This window comes from Marmota monax, unplaced genomic scaffold (genome assembly GCF_021218885.2).
Source record: "Marmota monax isolate L192 unplaced genomic scaffold, Marmota_monax_Labrador192_F-V1.1 WCK01_AAM20220418_F8-fsc00185, whole genome shotgun sequence".
In the NCBI taxonomy this organism is placed as follows: domain Eukaryota; kingdom Metazoa; phylum Chordata; class Mammalia; order Rodentia; family Sciuridae; genus Marmota; species Marmota monax.
In genome coordinates, this window is record NW_026693278.1 from 1474008 (window position 1) to 1500603 (window position 26596).

At 45.7% G+C, this 26596-nt stretch overlaps 1 protein-coding gene across 1 annotated transcript in view; it reads left to right on the forward strand.

Moving 5' to 3' along the window:
* Suds3 (SDS3 homolog, SIN3A corepressor complex component) overlaps positions 1-18631 on the forward strand; it is a 31604-nt gene extending 12973 nt beyond the window's left edge. Inside the window, exons 7-12 of the mRNA XM_046456458.2 lie at positions 5857-5952; positions 7185-7246; positions 7402-7423; positions 8667-8772; positions 14736-14820; positions 17817-18631. Coding sequence (XP_046312414.1) covers positions 5857-5952; positions 7185-7246; positions 7402-7423; positions 8667-8772; positions 14736-14820; positions 17817-17915 — 470 coding nt within the window. The 3' untranslated portion in view covers positions 17916-18631. The remainder of the gene's footprint in view (positions 1-5856; positions 5953-7184; positions 7247-7401; positions 7424-8666; positions 8773-14735; positions 14821-17816) is intronic.
* The last annotated feature ends 7965 nt before the right edge of the window (positions 18632-26596 follow it).

The window sequence follows — 26596 nt, forward strand, 5'->3', positions numbered from 1 at the left end:
TTATCCAGTGGCATGGGAGCCGTCACAGCCTTCCTGGGAATAGCAGAAGGTACTCTCGGAACCCAAACCTCTTGCAGAGAACTTCGGAAATCTGGGCTGCGGGCCACGTGGTGTACCGCGGGTGGAGAAGCTCCAGGACGCTTGTCTGTCACTGCTGCTGCCGCCTCAGTGTGCACCTGGGTCTTGATGGGCAGACTCTGTTTCAGGCAGACAGGGGTACGCACTCAACTGCCAGGGCTGCCGAGGATGCTGGTCTTCCCACACTTTGAGTAGTGAGGTTGTAGATAAAATTACCTGAGAGTGAGTTTTTTCTAATGTTGAGGCAAGATTATAAGTAACCCACTCAATCAATGAGAACCTAATGAACTTTGAAATGTGTCATACTTAATTCATTTTTCTTCTTGTCATAGAGTAGTCTCCTTTTCTCCCTTCTTCCAACACCTTGCTAACTGCCACTTCATTTTCTGTTGTAAGTTCTTGCTCACCAGGGACTTCTTTGAACCCTGAGGCCCCTGTGGAAGCTACTCAAACCTCATTAAAGCCTGTGAGTTTCTTTTGGAAAAAACTGGGTTTAGCCAGGCACGGCGGTGCGTACCTGTAATCCCAGCCATTCAGTAGGCTGAGGCAGGAGGCTTGCAAGTTTGAGATCAGCCTGGGCAACTTTGCAAGACTGTCTCAAAAAAAAAAAGAAAGAAATAAAGAAAGGACTGACATATAGCTCAGTGGTTCAAGTACCACTGAGTTCAACCCCCAGAACTGACCCCACCCCCCGCAAAATACTAGATTCATAACTAGTACATGATTCATTATGATGTCAAATTAGAAGTCTCATTTTCTGAGTACTTATCCAGTGAGGCATTGTGTAAAAACCTTAGAGCTACCTACCGCTGCAGGCTGACAGACCTGGGGGATCCTGGCTTTGTCCACTGACTTAGTTGAAGTGGGAGTTCCTCCTTCAGTAAAGAGGTGATAGAACCTGTTGTGGGGAGAGGGCCAGAGAATAGGTGAGGTGTGCTTGGGAAAGTGGCTGGCAGGACTTGGGAAGTGCAACCCATTTAGTTTGGGTAGCTCTACTTGGGTGTCATCATCCTGAGTTTACAGATGGCAGAGCTGACTCAGAAGTGGAGCCATTTGCTCAGTCCCCCGCAGAGCTAGGTAGTGCTGAAGCCAGGATTTGTCTGGCTGCAAGTGGATTCTCTTAACCATCATATTATACTGACTTTTCCTGGTAACAGTACATGTGACTGTAAGTGAATCACAGAATTTGGCTGATGGGTAAGGTCCCTGTACTCAAGGGGCTTATGTTCTGATAGTAATAAAACCGACACAGCCTCCACGTCTTTCCCAGCGTAAGGTGGTTTGGAGAGAGAGGGCCCCCAAACGAAGGTAAAGATTTGACCGAGTGATTTTAAAACTGTAAGGTAGTGTGGCTGGACTGTGCGGGAGGGGAGTCTCCTACAGTACACAGAGATGCCAGTGAGGAAAGACCTGAGTCAAGGCCAGGGGACGAGGTCCTGCACAATACCTGGCAAGGGAGAAGGGAGGAAGAGACTTGGATTTGGGGTGGGGTGGGGTTCTCCTTGGAACATTCTTTCTGCTGCTGACTGTGGAATCCAGGGTGTTCTGGTGGTTGAGACGCAAGGAGGAGGGCTCAGTTGGTTCGCTCTTTAACTGTCATCCCTTCCTTGTGGGCAACTTTGGCCTAATGGAGGTTGGTCCCTTAATTCCTATTCCGATTTGAATTGCAAGGAGCTGACCTTGATTCTCTTTTTGACCCTGGGGAATGAACCCAAGGGTGCTCCACCACCACCGAGCTCATCCATGGCCCTTTTATTTTTATTTTAATTCAGGATCTTGCTCAGTTGCTGAGGGTCATGCTAAGTAGCTTAGGCTGGTCTCAAACTTGCCATCCTGCTGGGATTGCAGCCAGGTGCCACCATGCCCAGCTCCTGACCTGGATGGTCATTGCATGTTCTCACCTCCCGTTTGTCTCCACCGCGGCAGCACTGATTTGTGACCCCAGGGTGAGCCTGTCGAGGGGCAGGGGTGTGCTGGGCCTCAAACTGACCCCGTGTTGCGATGCCCCTGGTTTGGAGGGGTTGCCAATCGGCTGCAGGTTTGCTTGCAGTGACTTTTCTTCCTACCACACACATCTTGTTTCTTATGGATCCTTCTTTGAATCACTGCCGCTCGTTTTCCCCCCCAATAGCTGAACAGATATGAGCTTGTTTTTTCCTAAATTTTTGTTTTTAATTGACACATAATTGTACATGCTTATGGGTGCAGGGATATTTTGATACGTACATTGACATTGGGTAGTACTCACATCAGGTCATAAGCATGTCCATCAACTCACACTATCTTTTCTTTGTGCTAAGAACATTTAAAATCTGACATTCTGGTAGCTGTTTTGAAATGCTCCATATAATATTGTTAATCGTAGACGCCTTATTGTGCAGTAGGACCCCAAAACTTACTCCCCTGTCCAGTTGGAGCTTGGTGATGCCCTCCCCTGCGCTACGCTGCTTCTTGAGGTCAGCTTCTTCAGATTCCACCTGAGTGAGGTCCGTAGGAGCTTGTTTTAGTGGTTAGGCTGTATTAAAATGAAGCTTTTATTGCAGTTGAATGCTGTAGGCAGGTGAGTTGTTGGAAATGAGTGAACAGGCCTAAGAAAGTGCAGAACAAGAGGCCAGTCAGTAAACTGGTAATCACATGTCAATTGCAGGAAATGATTGTCAGGGATCTCTCCCCATAGGGACTGTGTTATGATGACTGTGCCTACCTCTAATCCAACCTGTGCTCCCGTTTCTTAGCAGGCAGGCCCGGTGCTACCCAGGTGGGTGTGGGGATGCCTGTGTTTGTCAGGTTTTCTGGTGAGCAGAGCTCTAGGAGTTGTGCTATTAAAGGTCCTTTATGGGGTAGTGTGGAGAGGAATGGTTCCCACATAAACTTCCCCCAAGACTGGCTTGATTGTTAGATGTTCTGTGAGATTCTACAGATAGTATCCCCTCTCAAGCAGATCTTTGAAGAGTCCTCTGGATCAGAGACACTTTTTAATTTTGGCCATTTGGAGGTGTTTTGGGGTTGGTGCTCGGTGTCTGAAATTCCCTGCTCAGGGATCTTCTCCAGGGTGGTCAGAGTCCAGGATCTGAGCTTCACTTCCGGAAGCTGGAGTTTCATCAGTGTCCTCAGCTTGAACCCCTAAGATTCTTATCGACTGAACTCGTTGGAGGCTGGTGTTGGAAACTCAGTAAGCCCTCTGTTGCATACTGTAGAAATAGAACTGACAGGTAGATTCAGGCCCTGCTGGCCAGGCCAGCCCCTCTCCTTTTTTGAAAAATTTCAAAGACAACTAAACAAAGCTGGGATTGGAGCAAGGTGACTTGGTGGAGTGTGTCTTATTGGAGTTGTGATGCGTAGCTTGCTCTCTCCATTAATCACTTCCTCATGGCCACCGGCCAGCACTGCCTTCTGCTGTCCCCCCTTTCCTAGGTGGTGTGAGAGACTTGCTGATGGATTTTAGGGCTTCTCCAGAGCACCCTGGTTCTGCAGGGGTGGTCTTGTATGGAATTCATCAGGTCACTGCCATGACCAGGCTAATACAGTGGAGCTATTTTCACATTTTACAAGAAGAATTTGATTGTATTTTCTGATTTGTGCCTGATGCCGTTATGATTTTCTGAGTTTAGTGGCCTGACTGAACTGCTGTCCCCTCGGCTCCCCCTTTCTCTTGGCTTCTTTCCATTGGGTGCTGTACACCCTCCCCACGCTGCAGTCTGGGCAGCCCGCAGAGCAGGGTGCACTCAGCCACTCTCTGGTGGACAGGATGTTCCCTAATGTTCATGGGCTGCCTCCTCCTTTCTCTGGCTCGCTTTGGGTTGGGTTCTTTTCATACTTTGGTTTCCAAGTTAGGTCTGCGTGTTGAAAGCCTCACAGCGGATACTGCTGCTTGGTGTAGTGGGTGGCTTCTGTTTGACTGTTTGCACCTTGTCTTTTAAAAAAGATCTCTGTAGTTTTTTCCTCCTTGAAATATGATAAGAAGAGCCAGCCTCCTTTCAGTTCTTGTCACCTCAGGCACTGTGCTCAGGGCTTTTCCTGTGTCCTCTCATGCAGTCGTCATGGTGCCCCACGAGGGAGGATGTGCTGGTGTTTCCATCCTTTTGTTGAGGAGGCTGGGGACTTGGAGCATCTACACAGCCCGCTTCTGGGTGCTTGGCTGCTGCAGGGTCTCAAGCCCATTTAGGATAGTAGCCCTGCTCCTGTGATAGTGCTGTGCCACCAGCCAGCGAGTGAGTAAGAGGAGAAAGGTGGCATCTGAACAGAGAGTAAGGACTTTCTTTTAGGAAGAAAGCTTCCCCCTCCCCAGGGGTTTGGGTGCACATCCTCTTCCTTCTTCCCCCATCTCATTAGGCCAGGGTTCCTATATCACCTCCATTCCACTACAGGAAAAAATTCAGTGTCACCCATTTCTTTTGAAGAGCAGCAAACTGAAACGCTTTTGACTCCTCACTCTAAGGCCCTGTACCCTTATCTCATGATCATTCTGATCATTCTGAAGAAGACTTTGTGCTGACTCTGCTGTGTGCCAGGACTATTGCTAGGTGCTGGGGCGGAGACGGATTTCACGCTGTGGCGGAATCCCAGTATCTGATGGGGAGCAAGTTCCACATGGTGTGGCACTTGGTGCGCTGGAGGGTTGCACAAATGCCCTGGTACCGGGGAGAGGGAGTGAGCAGGTCACAGGAGGGACTACTGTGCAGGCCCACATCTTCTTCTCTGTCAGAGAGAATGACAGCACAAAGCCTTGATGGCCTGAAAGTGTCACGTCTTCGGATAACTGATGCTTCTGAGCCCTGGAGAAGAGGCAGACTGGGAGGGGAAACCAGAAAGGGATGGGTTTGCCTGGGGCCTGAGAGGGTAGGGTTGGATGTGGCTTGCCACTGAGAGGCCTGGGGAACTGGGAGTGGTGGGGGTGAGGATTCACTAGGGACCCTGGAGATGACCAGTGTGTAAGGAATAGGCCAGGAAAAAAGGACCCCCAAAGGAGCAGATCAGCAGGGGTTTGGGTGGCTGGGGCTAAAGGGTAGAGACTGCGTAGTGTGGGGAGTCAGGGGCCACGTCGGCTGGGGAAAGTCAAGAAGAGTGAAAAGAGTCTTTGGAATGTGCCTTCATGTATCATTTTTGAAGTCAAGTAGCCATCAAAGGTTATAAAAGAAAAAAGTTTTAAGTTTGTAAATAAAGACTTACTAAAAAATGCTGGCATTTTAAATAAGTCCAGTGGCCTTAAAAGAGCCTTTTGTGCTAGTGGCTGCGCACATCCACCCTCTGGGACAGCGGCAATCAGTCCCGTGAGGTGATGGTGAGGTTCCTTCTCTTCCCAAGAGTTCACAACTCTGGCTTCCTAATTTGAGTGAGAGGAGCAATTGTTCCTAGATTTTTTTTTTTTTTTTTTTGTCGATGGACCTTTATTTTATTTATGTGTGTGTGTGGTGCTGAGAATCGAACCCAGTGCTTCACACATACTAGGCAAGTGCTCTGTCACTGAGCCTCAGCCCCAGCCGTATAACCCCTAGTTTTTGAGGGTGCTGGGGAGATTTCTACAGTGGCCATAATGTTAGACTCCAGGGCTGGATTTCTGGGAGGGATGTGGACCTAGTACTGCTGGTTTGAATTTCACATGCACAGACCTTTTTTAAAGTCTGATGTGGGTGTCTGGCTTAGGCCAGGTGTAGATGGGACATCTGAAGTAAAGTGATTCTGATTGGGTGGCCTAGGGCAGATATTCTTACACTATAGGAATTCTTACTGACCTCCAGTGGGAATTGGATATATTGACCCATTCCGTTTTTGCCATAGATTCTATGGAAGTGAAACCTATCATGACCAGAAAGTTGCGGAGGCGACCAAATGATCCTGTCCCCATCCCAGACAAGAGGAGAAAACCTGCTCCCGATATCCATTTGCTTCAAGTTTCAATCACTTCTTTTTCCCTTAAGACTATTGACTCTCTTATTGATCCATCTGATAGAGTATATGTGGGCATTGTCCTGCAGAAAAAAATATTTGGTGGAAAAGCATATGTAAAATTTTTATGACTGGGTCTTGACTGGCCATTTTGATATTGGAGTCCTCAGCTGCTACTTCTTTTAGTGGGAGATGTTTATATCAAGGTATCATTTGGAAAGATACTTTATGTCTGATGTTGAACCTGGTTTTAACACTTCAAGATTCAAGGGCAGTTGAAAACTTGATGTGTGTTAATTTTTCTACCTGTCAAATGAGGACAGTAGTATCAGACTTTGGGTATCTCAGTTACCCCATCCCTAAAATAGTGAGTTGCAAACTGTTTTTAAATGAAAGCAAATGATATTTTAATCAACACAACAAAGTTCTTTAATTTTAAAAATGGTTAATGGGAATGGGACACATGAAGAAAAGTGTTTTTTCTATTTAAGAGATAATAAATTACAGGCGTGTGGCTCATTCATGTAATCCCAGTGACTAGAGAGGCTGAGGCAGGAGGATCACCAGTTCAAAGCCAGCCTCAGCAACAGCTAGATGCTAAGCAACAGTGAGACCCTGTCTCTAAATAAAATACAGAAAAAGGCTGGGGATATGGCTCAGTGGTCAAGTGCCCCTGAGTTCAATGCCCAGTACTCTCCCTAGCCCCCCCCCCCCCCCAAAAAAAAAAAGAGGTAATAAATGGATGTTTTTTCAGAATGGTTTGGTCATTTCACTTGTCTGCCACCAGGAAAGGACATAACTTCAGGTCCCTTCACCTTTATAACAGAATTTTAGTTGCTGTGGAAAACTAATCTCTGTGTGTGTGTGTGTGTGTGTAAGTGTGTAAGTGTAAGTCTCAAGACATTTGGAACAAAAGCACTTTATAAATTTGGGACACAGTTGTTTTCTATTTTCTGTGCTCTCGCTGTTGTTGTAGAGACCTAATGAGTCTTATTCTACCTCCTCCTAGTAGTTTGTAAGGTGGGGTGTGTGAATTCTTTAATATACTTGGTCACCATGACATTTAGCTCGAGAGTCAGCTTTCTGAGAAATAAGTTATTGCAAAAATGTCATTCTGAATAGTCATACCTTGTCAGTTCTGAACTACTGGTACCAGTTTGTTGATTTCTGTTTCCTTGGAAACCATACATGTTCGGATGCATTCCATTAACTCTCAACACCTCAGCTAAATTATTTGTTAACAGACGAACAGATCATGGAGGATCTGAGAACATTAAATAAGGTACAGTTCTATTCATTTATTTGAAAGCTCAGGCTTGACATGGTGTCTTCACTATGTTCACATGATACTTGTTGAGTCATTATGAAACCTCTGACACCTACAGTTATCCAAATGATTTTCTCTAAGATTTTTTTTTGTTGTTGTTCTTCCTACAGCTTAAGTCACCCAAGAGACCAGGTAAGTGCTTAATGTTATTGACATTTGTACGATCTTTTTATCATGTTGTTGGAAAAGCATGTGAATACCTGTCAGGGAATTGTTGCAGTTTTCAGAAGTAAAGTGTTTGTCATTTGCCTGTGAGTGAAACTGAAGGGAATCTTAAGTGTACCTCACCCCGCTTTATTTTTTCAGCCTGTTATTTTTGTCTTTTCCTTGGGATTTATTATAAAAATAGACATTTGATCAGCTGTTAAAGGTTTCCTTCTGTGTAGGCATTAGGCACGAGATTAAAGTTTCCAGTTTTGAAAATGAAACCAGAGAATTTTTCAGTATTCCTTACTTTCTGGAATTAAGTCCTAGGTATTGCTATACCAGTGACTTTTCATGGCCTGGCTCTCTGGTAAGGCTGTGCCAAGTTCCTAGGTATAGATGAGGCCAAGGCCCAGTCACTGTTCACAGTGATACCTTCCAGAGCAGCACATGAAAGTCGATGCTAGTTGCAAACTGGAATTCTAAGTTAGCAATGTCTTTTCTTGTACTAAGTGCTGTGATAAGTCACACTTTCCTCTACTTAGTCTTGTGGAAGAAAAACCCAGATTCTTCTTTCTCTAGATAATGTCTTCCTGTGGGCCCCTGTAGTCCACAGAGAAGTCCTGAGCTTCTGAGGCATGATGGGGAGGGTTATGTGAGTAAGTATGTACATTTAGATCATTTAAACCTACTTTATCTCTAAAAATGATTTAATTTTTAAGAGATTGTCATGATACTTGCCCTTTGGGGCTTCTGATGGTCATTAGGATTTAATCCACCTCTAAGTGGTCTTGTGCATTGGTGCATTTGACCTTGGCCTTCCTAAGCCTCCAGTTTCTCCTCTGTTCAGTGAGGTTAATCTGTGCCCTGCCTGTCTCTGGGAATGTTTTGAGGACAAAGTTTGGTGTGATGTATAAGAATTTTGTTTGTACTGATCAGGTGTCCACACTAAGGTCTGCATCAATGTGGTGACCTCCCAGGAGTGCACATGTTGATCAGTACTGGGGGTCTCGCCTGTGCACAGCCACTGTACTCTAACCTGGGCAACATAGTGAGACCCCATCTCTTTAAAATGTTTGTTTGTGTGTTTAATTCCCAGGAGTTATCACTGTAAGAACTTGATGGTAATGACTGTCACCACACCCTAATGTGTCTCAGTTAAAGGATGGTAGCTGGTGGTCGTACACGTTTGTTGCACGCTTAGTCATTTAACTGTCTCTGGCTCCTCTAGCATCCCCATCCTCTCCTGAACACTTGCCTGCGACCCCTGCGGAGTCTCCAGCCCAGAGATTTGAGGCTCGGATAGAAGATGGTAAACTGTATTATGATAAGAGATGGTAAGTCATGAGAAAACAGGGACTACTCCAAAGAGCCATCCTGGGGCTTCCTGTGGTGGTTTCAGAGCATGCCTGCTACTTAAATTTTTAAATGGGATTCCACTTTTCGTCCTGTGTGTCACCAGCCGTTTGATAGACCTCTGTTAGGTTTCTGAAGACTGTTTCCCAAAATGTGGGTGGCGGTCCCCTTCCTCTCCGTGCTGCTGTCATCACACTAGAATTTTAAGCCTATTTTTTTTTTTTCAGTGTCCCTGGCCCGTGGAGCCAGGGTACACGTTCTCTTCTGCCTCCTATTAACTTTGGTCCTATGTGCTAAGGTTAATAGGTGTTCTGTGGATAGAAGATTGTGGTCATATTGGTTTAGGGATGATCATGTTAATTAAGATAAATGAGTTCCCTTCTTATCGCACTCTCTGGGTCTTGTCACATGCTAATGTGCGCTGTGAATTTCCAAGATGTTATTGGGTGGTTTTTATTTGACAGCTGTACTGTTTTCTCATGCATTATTCTGCTGCCAAAGTGTTCCAGGAAACTTTCTTAGGGGAATTGTATCCTAAAACCTGACTCATTTAGATTGAAGACTGTTGAAACCTTTAGACTGCCAGTGTTTTTCATTGGAAAGGAAATGGCAAAGCAATAGCGTAGAACCTTAAGAGCTCATGCATTTATTCATTCAGCCAGCCTCATGTGAGGCGTCCGCTGGGCGTTGGATCACCCTGGACCCTGCCATCTTCTCGGCTCTTTTGACTCAGAGACAATATTTCTTCCTATTTGTTGTCCCTCTGCAGACAGCCTCTTACTCAGCTCAGGTTATAGGTATTCTTGTAGTTGGTTCTATCGAGAGTCTTTTTCTCAGTCCCTCTGTGCCCTCTGGAATTATCATTTTTAATGGCTAGTAATAATGCCGAGTTTTAATACTTTTGTGTAGCCAGAAGTTCCAAAGATCAGGCTAGTGGTTGTTTTGACTTTTTTGACTGTGTTTGTTTGTTACTAGGCATTGAACCCTGGGTACTCTATCCTTAGCACTTTTTATTTTGTACTTTGAGACAGGGTCTTGCTAAGTTGCTTAGGGTCACAGCTCCTGAGCTGCTGGGTTATAGGTATGCGCCACCATGCCTGGCAACTTTTTTGAGTTTTATATTGCTTTATGTTAGTTGATCACAATACAATATTGAATACACATTTCTCTGTAACCACGCGGGGGATTGGTTCCAGGAACCCCCTCAGATGGTCAGGTCTCTTAAATCAAGTACTATAGAATTTGCATATAACCTAAATCCTTCCTCCTCTTTATTTTAAATCTTCTCAGGATGACTTATAATACTTAATATCAATGTTGTGAAAGTAGTTGTTACAATGTATTATTACAAGAAAAAAAATGTTCATTCCATACACAGTGTTGTTGTTGTCGTCCCCCCTCCCCACCCCGAAATATTTCTGATCTGTAGTTGATTGAAACACGGGTGTGGAACCTGCAGAACTAGAGGGTTAAGTGTTCTTCAAAAATGCTTGGAGATCTGGTCATGCCTGAAATAAATCATTTCCACCTAGTAAATAACAGTGAGTCAATTACCTAGCAGATGAAGGAGGCTTGCTTTGTCTGTAAGCCTAACCTTGGTGACTTCTGCCCCTGTAATTTGGCTGTTCTTGGGCATTCTTCAGTTGGTGTGGTATCTTACGTTGCTCATCAGAACGTATCACCACTAGGTGGCAGGCCCTAGCTGCTCATCACAGTGGGTCAAGATGAGATGAAAAATGTTTCTAATAATGAAAACCAAATAACCTTTAAAGATCAAGCCCACATATAGGAACCGCCTTTGAAAATGATGAGGTTTATCACTAACATTTTTACGGATCTATGAGTCTTAAAGCCATGTGATATTTCAAATGATGTTCATTTTATAATTACGTTGCTTCAGATCTTTCTCTTTCTTGACTTAATCCTTACGACTTTATGAGATGTGTCCTGAGGGTGAAGATGTAGTAAAATAAAATGCTTGGTTTTTTTTTTTTTTTTTTTTTTTTTTTGGCAAAGACCTCCAGTGACTGGTGTTTCATAATGTAAACAAAGTGATTGGGCTTGATGATGTGTCAGAACTACTAAGCAGTGTGAAGGAATTTTCACCACCCTGCTCATGTTAGCAGAAGACATTTGCAGAATAATGTCTCTGGAAGTGTTTTACTTTTTCAGTGAATTTTTAGTTACTCATTCTGCTGTTAAATATATTTTGGGAATGTTGTTTTCTTCATTATTCTGTGTGTTTTTCTTCTTTGGCCTTGGGAGTCAGAGTTCATGATGAGTCCCTTTTTTCCCTGAGACTTGGTGAAAGATTTCACAGGGCTTTTATATCCTTTTTTATCTTTATTGCAGACACAGCCCATGGTGGAGAGATCAGGTGAATTTCTTGCATGCTGTGTCCAGTGGCATGGCATATTTTGGTATAACGGTATTATTGGCAAAACATGTTTCATTGAGTTTTAAATGACTTTAGCAAAATAAGTCTTGAGTCAGGCTTCCCATCTTGGCATGAACACTTATCAAACTACATTTCATTTTGAAAGATAAGCATCTTCTCTTTGCCTGGTCTTCAGTTGAGATTAAGGCCTTTGCCTCCCATTTTGATCTGGACTAATGACCCCTCTCAGGAGATACTGTGGAGTAGCTGTTATTTTAAATAGCTAACTGCTGGTGCTGGAGCTGCTAATGTGAATCATAAATGAAGTCACCACTTGCTCAAGTAGACTTCACCCTCCAGCTCTCAGTTAACTCCGAACAGTGAATATTTCCAACAGGCGTTGGGACCCCTGGAGGTTCTATAGCTGTGATGTGGACTCAGTTGTGGGAAGTGAAGTGTTAATGTCAGGATTGCTCGTAGATTCAGAATCCAATTACTTCCCACCTTGCTCCACTTTCAGATCTACCTGCTAAAGAAATTGCTTTCTTTCAAAATAGTGGTATAGTCATTCTAGTTCGTTGGGTTTAATAGTAGAGGCACAGAGCTTCAAGAGCTTAATTGTTGGGATTCCCAGATCAGAATTTTCATTAGTCAATTTGACATTTAGGTTCTATTCTCTGAGGTTGTTTAAGAATTTTTTTTTTTCCCAGCAGGTGAGTTGTATCGTGTAAAATGGGCTAACTGGCAAGAGAAGACGTACATTTTCACTAAATTAGTTCTGTTGATAACATTAACATTTTTTTCTAAATTTATTTTGAATTTGTTTCCCCCTTTATTAGTTTTTAGAAATTGAAAAGTAAATTTATACGTTAAGGCTATCTTTTTTTTTTTTTTTTTTTTTTGGTTTTGGTTTGTATTTAAAAACCCTAGAATTTTTAGAGAATTCAAATAATTGAATAGGTTTGCTATCTGGGGTTAATGATTCCCAGAGACCATTGTGTGGTGCATGAGAATCCCCCGAATGTCCTGGAGACTGGGGGTCAGTTGATTTGGAAGTTGGCTGCTCTGGGAAGCGTGCTGGCTGGCCAAGCACCACCGTGGAGTGAGAGACCAGAGATGTTGGCCACGCTGCCACCTTCACTCCTGATGTTCACTGTTGAGGGTGTTAGATGTTTGGGTTCTAAGCGTAATTGAAGGAAAATACAACACATCTCCTGAGAACTGTTTGAATGGTGTTACAGAATGAACTGTTTGACAGAGCTTCCTAACATTTTCTTTTTGCTCATCCATCTTATTTGTTTCTAATACCATAACTTATATTATTTTTTTTAAATATAAATAATACTTGCTTATCCTAGGAAAAAGAAAGACATTTATCAATAAAAAATAACATTCTTCATTTAGTGTTACATTTTTATATGCATTTAATATACATTTTAATTTGTGAATTTACCATTTTTTTCTTTGTGTATAGAGTGCACATCAAACGTGTGTTTTATTACAAACAAAGGAACAAAGGGGACTTTTTTTTCCACTTGGCTTTATATTGAGCACATTTCCTCCTTACCATAACCTTTCTGTGTGTGTACTGGGGGTTGAACCCTGACCTCATGCATGCTAGGCAAGTGCTCTACCATGGAGCTAGGCCCCCAGCCCTTGACCTTTCTTCATTAAAGTGTTGAGAAAGTAGAATCAGAATGGCTTGAGGCTAGTTGCATTTTGTTATGTGTTTCTCTTTAATACCTCATAATCCTCATAGGATAACTGAGTATTCTTCTGATTTTTATTCAAACCATAATTCAAGACATTGCTGTTTACACATGAGAGTTGGCTTAAATGTGGGAAAGAAACCAAGGGAAGTTTTTGTGTTGTGGATCATTCAGGCTTTCCTCATGCATTGTATAATTTGATCTTGTGATATTAACTGTTTAGCATAACGAAGGTCCTTTGACCCAGTTTACCAACTAATACATGGCCAACGGCAACTTTATGTCTTGGATCTCACCCTGTCTCACTGTTGTAATTGCATTTATGATTTATTTTCTTTTAACAATGTTTTCAGAAAGTGAATTGACTTGGAAACCTGAGTTTTCAGCTCTTAAGTAGCAGGTTAAAGAGCACTTAGAACCTAGATTGGAAAGAGCTCACTGTGGGAGAGAAGTACAGCCTTTACTGAGATAGCTTGGCAGTAGATTATTTCATTATACCAGCAAAATAGAATCTGCCTTCTTCCTCCAGAGGGATAAGAAGACACAGCGCTCTGCTGGGAGATGTGTTTTGGTGGAATGTACAAGAATTTGTGGATCTTTTTAGCTGGACGTATGTAGCCAGCATGAACCAAAGATTATGTTCTTGATTCAAGTGGAGCCAGCTCGGGCAGGGCTGCCCGCAGCGGGTCAGCTGATATATCCAGCTCTTGCAGTCTGTTCTTCCACCCCAATGTCCTGCTGGGTTTGGTCCAGGCTTCGTACCTTCCATCCTCGGCCTTGTCCGTCAGTTGGAAGTGGCCCTGTGCGACAGTAGGCCAGGAGAGTAGTGGTGGGGGCCGGAATGGGGGCATATGCCTTACCTATTCCATTCACAGCAGCTTTCCCTACTGTCTGGGCCAGATCGATGTCCCTTAGCAAATGTCAGGACAACCGGCACTTCACCTAATGAGCATTTGCAGGTGTGGCACTTGATCTTCCCTCTCCCACTGCACTTGAAGCTCTGTAACAGCAGGGACCTGAGGCCCGTGCACTGTCTGCTCCATCCTCTGGCATAGTCAGTGTTGCCTAGTCAGAGCTTAATGAGTATTTTTTTTTTAATATATACTTTTTAAGATGTTGATGTACCTTTATTTTATTCACTTATTTTTAAAAATTTTTTTAAATATTTTTTTTAGTTGTAGATGGACACAATACCTTTATCTTATTTATTTATGTGATGTTGAGAGTCTATCCCAGGGCCCCACACATGCCCGTAAATGCTCTACCACTGAGCCACGACCCCAGCCCCTTAATGATTATTTTTGAATGAATGACTAAAGAAGGGCTGAGTTCATCCAACCTTCTTGTTGATGACTAATTTGGACAAATACGAAATAAATGACAGATGTTTAAGCCCATGTATTTATTTTGTCCAGACAGTGGGAACAGAGGGCTGTACTTCAGTGGCAGAGAGTTTGCCTAACAAGTGTGAGGCATGGGTTTGATCCTTAGCACCACATAAAAATAAACAAAATAGTCACTCTGCCTCTCTATCACTATAAAGTGGAAACAGAGATATTTTACCTCAAAATTTTTATTTTGCTTTTTGAACTGGGTTATATAGTCCAAATCAAAAAGTAAATTATATTCTGACCTCATCCCCCTTTCCTCTTTTCAGAGGGGCCAAGGAACTTAAGTTTTAGATCCAGAAGATTAGGAGGTCACCCCGTCCAAGGATGGAAGTCTGTAAATGACACCTGGAATCCAGGCTCTCAAGTCATTCTGTGGACTTCTGCATTACATTTCTTACAGTGATAGCGTTTTGTTTTGTCTCCCCCCTCCACCCCGTCCTTTTCACATTGTGCCCTGTTTTTGGCAGGTACCACAAGAGCCAGGCCATCTATCTGGAGTCAAAGGACAACCAGAAACTGAGCTGCGTGATCAGTTCGGTCGGAGCCAATGAGGTAGGGCGAATTTTTGCACCCTGAGGAAAGACAAATGAGCTCTTTGAAGTGTGGAAAATATGACAAACCTAAAATGAAGGTGCCACCAACAAAGCACGGTGAAGTCACGTCTCATGTGAGTGAGCTTCTGAGGTCAGCACTTTCAGGCAGAAATTACGCACAGTCAGAAACACCCTTGAAAAATGCCTTCCGCCTGCTGTGAGGGTGCCTGCAACCTTGTGTTTTTCTGGTGGTGCTGGCGACCTCCCCAGGCTGTGATGGATTTGGGAGCCACCGAGCTAGACTGAGCAGGGCAAGTACGTTCATCTGTGGCTGCTTTCTAAGGTTGTCATCCACTGAGAACGGACCAGGCCGTGCCACTTACTCCGTCTCTGTGTTGCTGCCTCTCTAGGACTTTCATATGCACCAACAGGTTTGTTTCTCAATCTGAGAATGCACAAGGGCCAGCATTGAGTTAAGTGCTCAGTACGTTGGTGCTGGTCCAGCCAGCATACAGCTCCCTGCCTGGTAGCCTCCTGAGGTGTCCTGCTGCGTCTCTGAACAGCAGGCTGCCAGGCTTGTGCCCTTGGCTGTTGGTCTCCTTGAGACACTCGGCAGGATCGGGTCCAGTTTTAGTTATGTGGTCAATACCCGAGGATGATGTGGCTGCCTGTGAGTTCTCCTGGCCCTTCATTAAGAGGATGTTGACAGTGTCTGTCTTGTTGGTAGTTAACAAAAAGTTGAAAACTTTAATAGCTAGATTGGCTTGATCTCTTATCAGGCACAGATGTCTGCAAAGAAATTGATTTTCACACGTCCACTCTCTGTAACTTATTCGTGCCAATGCGCAGTAAATCTAATGAAACTGGATTATGAAATAACTTAAGCCTCTTGTATTCTCCCAGTTTCCTGAATTGAAAATGCCCTCAAATGTGACTAGTTTGCAAAATGATTGTTTACTTAGAAGTTAGGCAGAGCCTTCCAGATAAGTGAATGTCATTCTTCTTTGGGCTCAGGATCTGTGAGATTCGCCCAAGCTAAGCCAAACCAGAACCAGGGCATCTAATAGAGGCCTAGTGTTCCTTGTCCAAGGGCATCACCACTTCACCACAGAGCATTTGTCCCTGGCTGGCCGGGTGAGCTAGAAAGCACATGTGGCTTCCTGGTCCCAAGCCCAGCTTCAGAACCAGTCTGTTATTCTCTTCTGTGACGCCTCAAGAAAAATAGAAATTCAGATTTGACACCCTATCCCTTGTTCAGGATTGGCACTTTCTGTCACAAGGGAGTGACGGTAAGGTCTGACGGAGTGGTGGCACTGCAGCTGTGTCCTGGAGGGGAGAGGCCTCAGGCGCTGGAGGTGTGTGACTCTTATGGTGGGAATAGTTCATATCCCCTGCTTAGAAGTGTTTCAGCTTCTCAGCCCAAAGCCTAAATGACACTGAGCTCTGTGGCTTTGCATTGATCAGCTCTGGGCAGGTTTGGTGGGTGGGTCTGAATGTGTTGGTGACCTTGCCAGTTCAGCCCTCTGTGGAGTCAGTTTTCAGTTTAAAATGGTTCCTCAAGGTCCTTTAGAATCTCAGCTTCATGTGAAATCTTTAACTTGCTTCACTTTTTAATTTTTTTTTTTATTTTGGGGGTACTAGGGATTGAACCCAGGGTGCTTTACCCTTGAGCTACATACATCCCCAGCATTATTGAGGCAGGGTCTTGCTAAGTTGCTGAGGCTGGCCTCAAATTTGTGGTCCTCATGTATTAGCCTCCCAAGTCATTGGGATTATAGGTGGGTGACACTGTGCCTGTTTTTTTTTTATAAACCTGGTTTGGAAATTGAATCCAGGGCCTCATGTATGCAAGGCAAGAGCTCTACCTCTGAGCTATATCCCCAGCCCAACTTGTTTCATTTTTAAACCAGTGTGTTTGACTTTAAAGCCTCTCTCTTGTGTTTAATAATCACATTGAAGAAGTTGAGATGAAGCTGAGAATTTGCTTTTTTAAAAACCTAAGACCCTAGTCAGGGGAGGAGATCCATTTATAAACTTCTATGTATGGCTGAGGTGCAGACCTTTCAAAACATGGTGCTTTCAGCTCCACTTAATTGCTCCTTCAGAGAGCAGGCTTTGTGGAGAACAGCCAGGGCTGTGATATCAGGCACCAGTGTCACATGGGGACAGGCAGCTCCGCCTTGCTGAGCCTGGTCTTCTTTGCAAAATGGGGCCCGCAACAGTGCTGCTTCCTTCCAGGACTGAGGGGAAGCAGCCGAGTAGGATCGGCGCGGTGGCATAGTGAGCGCCCGTAGCCCTTCCTCGCTTGCTCAGGTGACAGCAGTGGCAGCTCCTCTCCCCGTCCCTGGCTACAGGAGGCCACTTATTGAGTGCACTTGTCAGCTCTGGCAGTCCCCCTGCTGCAAGAGTTCATTCGCAAGTCCACAGAAGAGTGCAGCTGTCCTGTGGACGAGGGAAGTCAGAGTCCACCTGCAGGAGGTGGAGGCTGTGGAAGGGATACCCTGTCTGAAGCTCTCCACTCTTCAGAGGCCTTGCTGGGCCCAGATGCCTCAAGGACACCTTTTATGGATGGCATTTTGTTCCCTTACAGTAACCTTTATTGTTAGCCTTAATTGTCAAGACCCCAGAGTACGGAGAGAATGTATGATACGGGGTGAGGAAAAGTATTTCCAGATTTGAAAGGTCTATTTCACTGTGTATCTCTTGTGTATTGATAATGCTGTAATCAAACCTAATCAAGAGTCCTTGTAGTCCAGGCAAAAAGAGGACCCAGGATTGCTGTGCTTTCCATTTTCTTTGTCAGAGTGTGGGGGAGATGGTGGGAAGAAATAAGTTCAGGGCTATTACCTGCTCCCTGTCTGGAGGCGCGCCTTTATAGTGGTCAAGGACAAGCTCACTCAGGCTGGGGTGGCCAGTTTTCTGCCCATACCTAATTCATGCAGCTATTTTAATGCCTGGGAGGTTCTCCCTTCAGCGTGTCTCAGCCTCTCACCTTGCTCTCTCGTGTCCCTGCAGATCTGGGTGAGGAAGACCAGTGACAGCACCAAGATGAGGATCTACTTGGGCCAGCTACAGCGCGGGCTCTTCGTGATCCGCCGGCGGTCAGCGGCTTGACCTCCCGAAGAGCTCTCTGCCCTTGACCCTTTTTCTGCAGTGGCTTTTATTTTTGTTTTGTTTACTTCTTAATAGAAAAATTTTAACTTACTGGGAATAACTACTTGGCCTTGGAAATGAAGAACACCGTGTGGATTCTGTGGGGCACTTCTGTGGCTGGTCACATCCACCTATGTGTCATTCTTCCCTGCCTCAGCTTCTTCCCAGTCAGCAGTCACCAGGGAACGCTCATTTTCAGGAGTATTTAGGGTGTTTGATTTAGTTTCTTTTTATTTCTTTATTTTTTTGCTTATCCTTTGTCTTTTTTTTTTTTTTTTTTAACCTCCTCTGAGGTTGAAGAAACAGCTCTTCCTGTCAGTTATCTTTAGGTCTTTCTGCCATGAAGAGGAGTGGGAAGGAATTCACTCTGTGATGCATTCTCCATATTTGATTCTGGTTAGTGGATCACGCAGCTACTGACCTGGCCGAGCCCCATCTGCTGTTTCCCTGGAAGCGCGGGGCAGAGGTCCTAGCAGAGGGAGATGAATTCTCCTGGCTCTTGGCCTTCTTGGAGAGAGAAATGCCTGTGTGACATCTGGCACATGCATCCATTCCCCTGGCTGAACTATGGAACATTTGCCGGGGAGACTGCATTGAAGTAAATGGGGCTCTGGGGGAAGGGACGTTTCATGTCATAATGTGCTGAAGTTACCATATTTTAAACGTTATTTAATGCAGGCGATTTGTCCGCACACATTTGTTCCAACTCGGGCTGGAATGAGAAGTGGTAATTTCGGAAGTTTTTATTTGTACTTTCTTTCTCCCCCCAGTTTCTGAGTAGATTGAGGGAGCACATGGCGTAGGCAGCTGATCTGGGTTGTCCCTGGGGTGGGGTGTGGAGATGACAGTGCAGTGCTGATGATCTGTAGACTTATTCGTGTTGCTGATGCCACTACTGCAGATTGGCCGTTCCACACCTGTGGAACCTTGTCAGGCCCTGGGCACTCACAGCCTCTTGGGAGACCTGGTCTGCTTTGGAGACAGGAGGGCTGCTGTGGCCGCGGCCAGACCCCTGCGCTTGTCCTGATGCGGCCCAGGAAACCCTTCCCTGCACTCCCTGTTCCTTCCCCTTGTTCCCTTGTTTGGAGAAAGGCTTCCGTGGGTGGCGGGGTTGTCTGGTCTAGTTGCCATCTTGAGATGTTTAGAACATGGGATGGGAGCCACGGTCAGCGTCCCTGGGCAGTGACTAGACCTTACCCATCTTAGGAAATCTTTGTGAGTAATCCCCTTGGCCTCGGTCCCCGGGGTCCTCTCCATATTGTCTCTTGATGTACAAACCCACAGCAAGTTGGGGCTATGATGACATCAGTCACCTTCTGAGTTCTAGCTGCCACAAGGAGCAAACCCTCCTGGCTCCGAGTAAAGACGTACAGAGACCGTTTTGTCTTTATATCCACTTTTCTCATTTTTTCTGGTGTTGGGGTCTATTTTGAAAAGTTTCCTGGATGTTCTGTTTCTTCCCTGCCCTCCAGCCCCCCAGTGTTACATGTACTACAGTGACCCCAGCCCAGGGCATGTGGGCCTCACCTGTTCTCGCGGGCCTTTGGTTTGAAGGAGGACTTGCTTGGCTCACGGCTCGTGTGTGACATCTCTGTCACGCAGCTGTGCTTTATCTTCAGGTGCCCTGTGATGGAAACTAACTCAGATACGTTTAGTATGTTTTGCCATTGAGCTTTTCTGTAGCTGATACCTCCCTTGTCCTTAGGAGTGTGTACCAAAGTGTGTGTCTAACGGAGGGGGCATGTCCGTGGCCACTGGGGCTCTGCACCGAGGCGTCCAGCTGCCTTTTGTCCTTGCCTTGTCTGGGGCGCTTTTGTGAAGTAACCATTTATTTGAAGACCAGGGTATGGTGCTTTTGCCTTCTCTCTCCTGTTAACTTTTGGGGTGTCTGAGACCCCACAGAGATAGGCCTGGTCTCGGCCCGGCCACTGCCTTCTGCACGTTCTGAGCCCTTAATCACGATCTGGTGAGAACAGGCAGAGGCAAGGGAGACTTGACGCAGCACAGGAAATCATTTTCCTAATCCCAGATTTTTATTTAGTCACCTCAGAGGTGAAAAATGGGCAGTTGGACCCTTCTGACAGGCCTCTGTGGTGACCAGGGGCGGGATAAACACTGTTAGTACATCACGGTCCTTCTGTGATGGACGGACGCTAAAGAGGAAGTGGACTCGAGGTTCCTGCTTAAGGAGGAGGCTGGCTTTCCACCCAGGTGGCCGTTCTTACCTACAGGGTTTTGTCTCAGCTGACCTCAGCACACCAGCTGGACTCCAGTCCCGGGGCCTGCAGGTGACCCTTTGAGATAGGGTGGTGCGCGCAGCTCGGCCCTCGCAGCTGCACTTGGGTTTTGGTGGCTGGCCTCAGTGTTCACTGGAGGGTGCCCCAGTGTGTGTTTTCCCTCTTCCTGGGAGTCTGCCCTCCCCTGAGACCTCCTTTCCAAGCCCATGTCCTCTTACACAGTTCCCAGAGAGATTTCTGTAGCCATGCCAAAGCCAGGTGGTTGCATTCCTGCAGGTGCCGGTGTTCGTGGGTGTCTGCCTGCCCAGCTCAGTTCTAACTTCTAGCTAGGACCAGTGTGAGATCCAGGGGTTGGTCTGTATTCAGGATTGGGGGTTTTTCTAAGGGGGATAGATGGGGCTGGGTGGGGTTGATTGCATTTTTTACCTAACTCTGGGTGCAGGGGGAATCCTCTATTTTTTACAGTATTTTTTTTTCTTTTAATGTTTCCTTTTAGCCTTGAATCTTTACTAAATAATTTCCTCCTTATTTAAATTTTTTGTTTCATTTGGGATTTGACATCTTGGTACTTTGTGTTATACCGTTTTTTTTCCCCAAAGGGTTCAAACCATTTTTAATACCAGAACATGGTAAAATTGCAGCCATTTCAAGCAGCTGGTGGGCTTTTTATAAAACATTATTAGCTGGTACCATTAAATGTTCCGAGAAGTGAATGTAAAATGTATAGGTTTTTTTTTTTTTTTTCTTTTTTTTAAAAATAAACTTTCAAAGAGGAAACCAGCATGTAGTCTGTTGTATCCACTGGCCTGACAGATGACTGAAAGGTGTTTAAGTTCTCCTGTGGACTGTGGGGAAAGGCGTTGGGCTGGGGAGGAGTACACTGTATGTTCGTTCATCGTCAGGGAAGAGTGAGGTCATGATGTCGGGAAGGCGAGTTCTGATGTCTCAGGTTTTAAAGAGCAGTCAAGGGCTGTAGACCTTTAAAAGTAGTGTGTTCTCCATTACTTGCTGGGAATGATAAAATAATTTAATTTAAAATTGAGTAAATGAAATCGATCGTATGTGGAAGACCTTGAAGTTAGCTCAGGATGAGAGATGTTGTGAAGGAGTCAGTTCCTAAGCCAACGCGGCCGAGATGTGGGCCTACTTTTTCTTCTGTTAGGTGCACAGTCTCTGTTCTCTGCCTGAGGCTTTGATCCACTTTGAGTTGAGTTTTGTGCGTGGTGAGAGTTAGGAGTTTAAATTTCCTTTTGCTACAGATGGATTTCCGGTTTTCCCATCTCTGTGTGTGGAAGAGGCTATCTTTTCTCCAGCCCCAGCCCCGAGTTTTCTGTTTTAATTACCTGAACCGGAAAGCTCTTTCGCTCCCATAGTTGTTACAGTTTGAATCTGAAGTGTCCTTCTAGAGACCTGTGTATTAAAGACTTGGTCCCCATCTTGGTACTCTTGAGAGATTGGTGGGACTTCAAAGAGGTGGGGCCTGGTGTCACAGTTTATTTAGGTCATTGTGGCCGTGTGTTGAAGGGGACTGTGGGACACTGGTCCTGCCCCCCCCCCCATGGTGGCCCAGAGGTGAGCAACTTGCTCCCACTCGCAAGGACCCTGATGTCCTGCAGACCTGGGTGTGCTGAGTCGTCAAAGGCTCACAGGGAAGTGGGTCAAAAGCTCCAGAATTGGGAGCCTTGGTAAGGTAAATCTCTTCACACAGGACTCTTTCCTCCTGTAATTCCAGGACAGCCAGGTGCCTGTTGTCACTGGGAATGGGCAGGGATGTGATAAGTGGCGGAACATGGGATGTGGCTGAACGCAGAGTAGACAAAGCTGACTCAGGCTGAGCCTCCCACCCTCCTGGATGACCAGCAAGGCTTGCCCTTGACGTTAGGGGCCTCCCTTTCCCTGAGCACCGTGTGTGCGCCAGGCTTGTGCAAAACCTCCCACGAGAGACATTTTCTCGGGGGTCCTGACAGTAATGGGTGAAAGTCCTAATGTTCCGATCCAAGACTCCCCCATGAATTAATGTAATAATTAATTATAATGAAGCCTGAAACTCAGTTCTCCTTTAAACTCAGTGTGCCTCGTACACCGTAAATGCTCCATAAATGTTACTTGTCAAAGTTAGTTTAAATGAGGTATGAAGCTGAGTGTCGTGGCACTGCAATCCCATGACTCAGGAGGCTGAGGCAGGAGGATCGAGAGTTCAAAGCCAGCCTCAGCCACTTAGCAAGGCACTGAGCAACTCAGTGAGGCCCTGTTTCTAGGTTTGAAATAAAAAAAATAAAATAAAAAAGGCTGGGGTGTGGCTTTGTGAGGGCCCCTGGGCTGAATCCCCAATATTAAATAAATAAATAAGGTGTGAAGGCCAGCGGCTAAGTAGTAACAGCTAGGTCCGGGGGCTGGTCCTTGCTGGCATTCTCTGTGAAGCCTCATAACAGCCCTAAGGAGCAGAGACCTCCTTCCAGCCAGCATTCAGGGACAAGCGGGGGGAGGACCAAGGCTAGTCACAGGATGAGGTTCAGTGACTGTCAAGGGGGTGAGCCACAAGCTGGATCTTTCCAATCCTACACTGTTTCCCGTCACCACTGTATTTTGCAGTCCTTTTCCTCACCCCTTGGTGAAAGTTACATTAGAGGGGCTGGGGCTCAGCGGTGGAGTGCTCGTCTAGCACTGCGAGGCCCTGGGTTCGATCCTCAGCACCACATAAAAATAAATAAAATAAAGGTATTGTGTCCAACTACTTCTAAAAAATAAATATTAAAAAAAAAAAAAAGTTACATTGGAGTTGGGGACAATGATGTGCCACTTGGAGTCCCAACTACTATGGAGCCTGAGGCGGGAGGATCCCTTGAGACCAACCTGGGCACCACAAGAGACCCCATCTTAAAGGCACACACATCCTGTCAGCCTGCCCACGTGGTTCTTGAGCGCCTCCCCAGGAGGGTTTGGTTTGGTTTGGTTTCTGGGTCTGGAGATGGAACCAGTGGCCGGCACATGCCAAGCAAGAGCCTGGTAGCTAGAAACCTGCCTTTGCCTCTTTGCATGCACCGAGCAAGTGCTGGAGGTGGAGTTTGCTGGAGCCCTTTCTCCTCTGGGTGGCTCTGATTTCTCCCTTGGCAGAACAGCCAGCCGGTTAGGAGGTTGGCTTTTTGGTACCAGAGATTGAACTCAGGGGGCGCTCAACCACTGAGCCTATTCCAGCATTATTTTGTATTTTATTTAGAGACAGGGTCTCACTGAGTTGCTTAGGGCCTCACCATTGCTGAGGCTGGCTTTGAACTTGCAATCCTCCTATCTCAGCCTCCCTCGCCACTGGGATGGCAGGTGTGGGCCACTGAGTCGGCAGGAGGTTGCTTTTGTTGACATTGCATAATTATGACCATTCTAGAAAGAGAAGCACTTTCGTCCACAGTTGTTGGTCTTCCTGGGACCTACTTATACAGTGAGCAACGAGAGGGCCTTTGGAAGACACATCCAGATTTTTCCAGGTCACTTTCTTCTGTTCTTATCTATCTGGGAGTAGGGAGGAGGGTGGTGCCATGGAACTGGTTTCTAAAAGTGTAGGCAGAGAGCTGGACAGAGCCACCTGATGTTAGGGGCCTTTTCATGTCCTGTTCTCCCCTGGTGGTGCTCCAGTTCCAGGTCACCTGCTTCAGACAGTGTGCTCAGGCCATTAGTGACCTGCTTATGAGCCACACCTGGGATTTGCAGTGCTGGGCAAAGATGGGGATAAAACCTGTTTCCGGTCTCTCTCTATTTGTTTAAGATGTCCCAAGACCTGTCCTTGGTGAGGCTGGGCATCTCTCCTGCTTAAAAGAAAGAGCTAGAAACATGGGTGCCATGTCACTCTCTTTGGACATAATATCAGAGTGAGGAATATATTACCTTTAGGGACTTTGGTGTTTACCAGAACACACATTTTTCTGAATAACTGGTTATTAAGGCAGAAAGATATCTATGTTTCGGAGACTCACTACGGGAAAGGAGGAGATAAGATATGGCACAGGTGCCTCGGTGCTTAATCCCTTTGCCCATTTTCTCTAATCTGCGTTTGCTCGATTACCTTAAAGATACAGATCTGTAAAGTAACAAAATTCACTTTGCTGACATGAGAAGACCAATAACCGAATCTGAGCCCTGCCCCACCCTGTCCCTTTCTGAAGGAGCTGAGGGCTTGGCAGAGTGTTGTCCCTCCTGTGGGGGAGGCCGGGATCTGTTGGAATCTCCCCTCCAAAGACTCATGATGTGGGGTAGGGGGCGGTTAAGGCAGGCGGATTTCCAGAGCCAGGCCAAGCAGCTCCCCAGGGCCTGGTACCAGCAGGCACCGAAGGCAGCTCAGGCCAGCAGCCCCTGCAGGGAACCAGGAATCACCTCTTTCACCACGGGTTCTGAGAACAAAGGCAGGATGTGAATCTGGCTTGGCTCCCTGACTTGACCTTTGGCAATTTAATTTCCTGGAACTTGACTTTTCTCATCTGTTAAAATCTACCTTGTATATTTTTGAGGAGTCTTGTAATATAAACACAACTCTATGTGCTAAGTATTTTACACATATTCATTGAATCCCTATGACACTTTGAGTTAGGTACTATAATAATCCTCAGTTTATAGTTGAGGAAACAGAAAGGTGAAGTCACCTGCCCAAGGTCACACAGCTAGTAAATGGCAAGCCAAGATTCTAAGCCCAGATGTTCTCTCCAGAGTTCCTGTCTTCACTGTGCTGTACTTTGAAGCATATATGGCAAAGATCAAATGCAGGGACTGCTCAGTCTGTGGAGACTGTCCCCACAATTACAGCTGCTGTTAAGTCTGTGTCAAATCCTGAGAGACCAGAACAGGTTCAGGAAGCTGGCTGAACACCAACAGGCCATGAAGGTAAAGCTTCTGGCTTTGGAGGTCTTCTAGGCATCAGCTCTGACAGCTGGGTTCTGATTGTCCCAGGGCAGAGGAGAGAAGGGTTCGGGAGCCCAAGTCCAGGTGGTTCAGGAAAGCGAGCTAATCAGATTAGTTAGTGTCTGCCACACACAAGGGACTCGCCCTGTTTGCCATCCTTGACTTAGTTTGGTCTCCTCGTTTTGAAGATGAAAACAACCAAGGCCCAGAAATGTTAACTGACTCCAAGGTCACATGGCTGGTTATAAGCAGGGTAGGGCACCCATTTGAGGTCCTGCTTGCACCAGGCACTATGCTGGAAAGTGCAGGCCACAGCCCACTTTTGCTGGCTAATTTGGTGCCCTGTGGGTTTGTCTTGGCCTCTGCTTGTGCCTGTGGTGGAGGTGATGGTGGTCATAGCCCTGGCTCTGCCATTCATCAGCTGGGACTCAGGTACCTAATGTCTGTATCTTGGTGTTAGAGTACACTTGACCCAGTGTGCCAGGGACACACTGGGCTGTTTTAGCACCTGTTATGGTTTGGATGTGAGCTGTTCTCCAAAAGCTCATGTGTGGGACCCAGCAAGAATGTTCAGAAGTGAAATAGATGAAGAGAGCTGTAACCTCATCAGTGGATTAATCCACTTGAATGGGTTAACTGCGTGGTAAGTGTAGGCAGGAAAAGTGTGGCAGGAGGAAGTAGGTCACTGGGTGTGTGCCCTGGATGGGCGTTTCTTGTCTCTGGCCCCTGCCTCTCCCTGGCCACCATGAGCTGGGCAGCTCTCCTCCGCCACCCTCTTCCACCATGATGTTTCTGCATTGGAGTCAGCCAGCCAGCAATGGGCTGAACCCCCAAAATAAACATTTCCTCCTCTAAGTTCTCAGATACATCAGTCACAGCGACACAAAGCTGACTAACAGCACCAAAAGTCTTGCATCCCAGGAACCCTTTAGACCCAAACAAAAAAGGAAACTGGTGGACCAACTTCTCGGTTTCCTCCTTCCTGAGAAGGAAGTGAGGATTTCCACTTTTCCACAGAGTTGATTTGAGGATTAAATGCTTGTGGCTAAGCAGTCGGAAATAGTGTTGGGGCTGGGGCTGGGGCTCAGTGGTAGAGTGCTCGCCTAGCACCTGTGAGGCCCTGGGTTTGATCCTCAGCACCACATAAAAATAAAATAAAGATATTGTATCCACCTAAAACTAAAAAATAAATATTAAAAAAAAGTAGTGTTTGGAACATAGTAAGCCCTCAATACATATTTATCATTTCCATTTTTATTGGAACAAAGAATCTCCACTACATAGTACATCTCGGAGAACTTAACTGTCATCCCAAACAAAACAGACACCTTTGCATGACCATCTTGGATTATCGGCAGCCAATTGTTTAGGTTTTTTCTTCTTCTACTTGAAATGGTAACTCATCGTGAACTTGAAGAGTGTGTTAGTCGTTGCATTCAATTCCAGTCACGTTTATTGAATACTAGTGCATGGTGTTGTCCTGGGTTCTTCTATTTTTTATATTTGGTACTGGGGAAT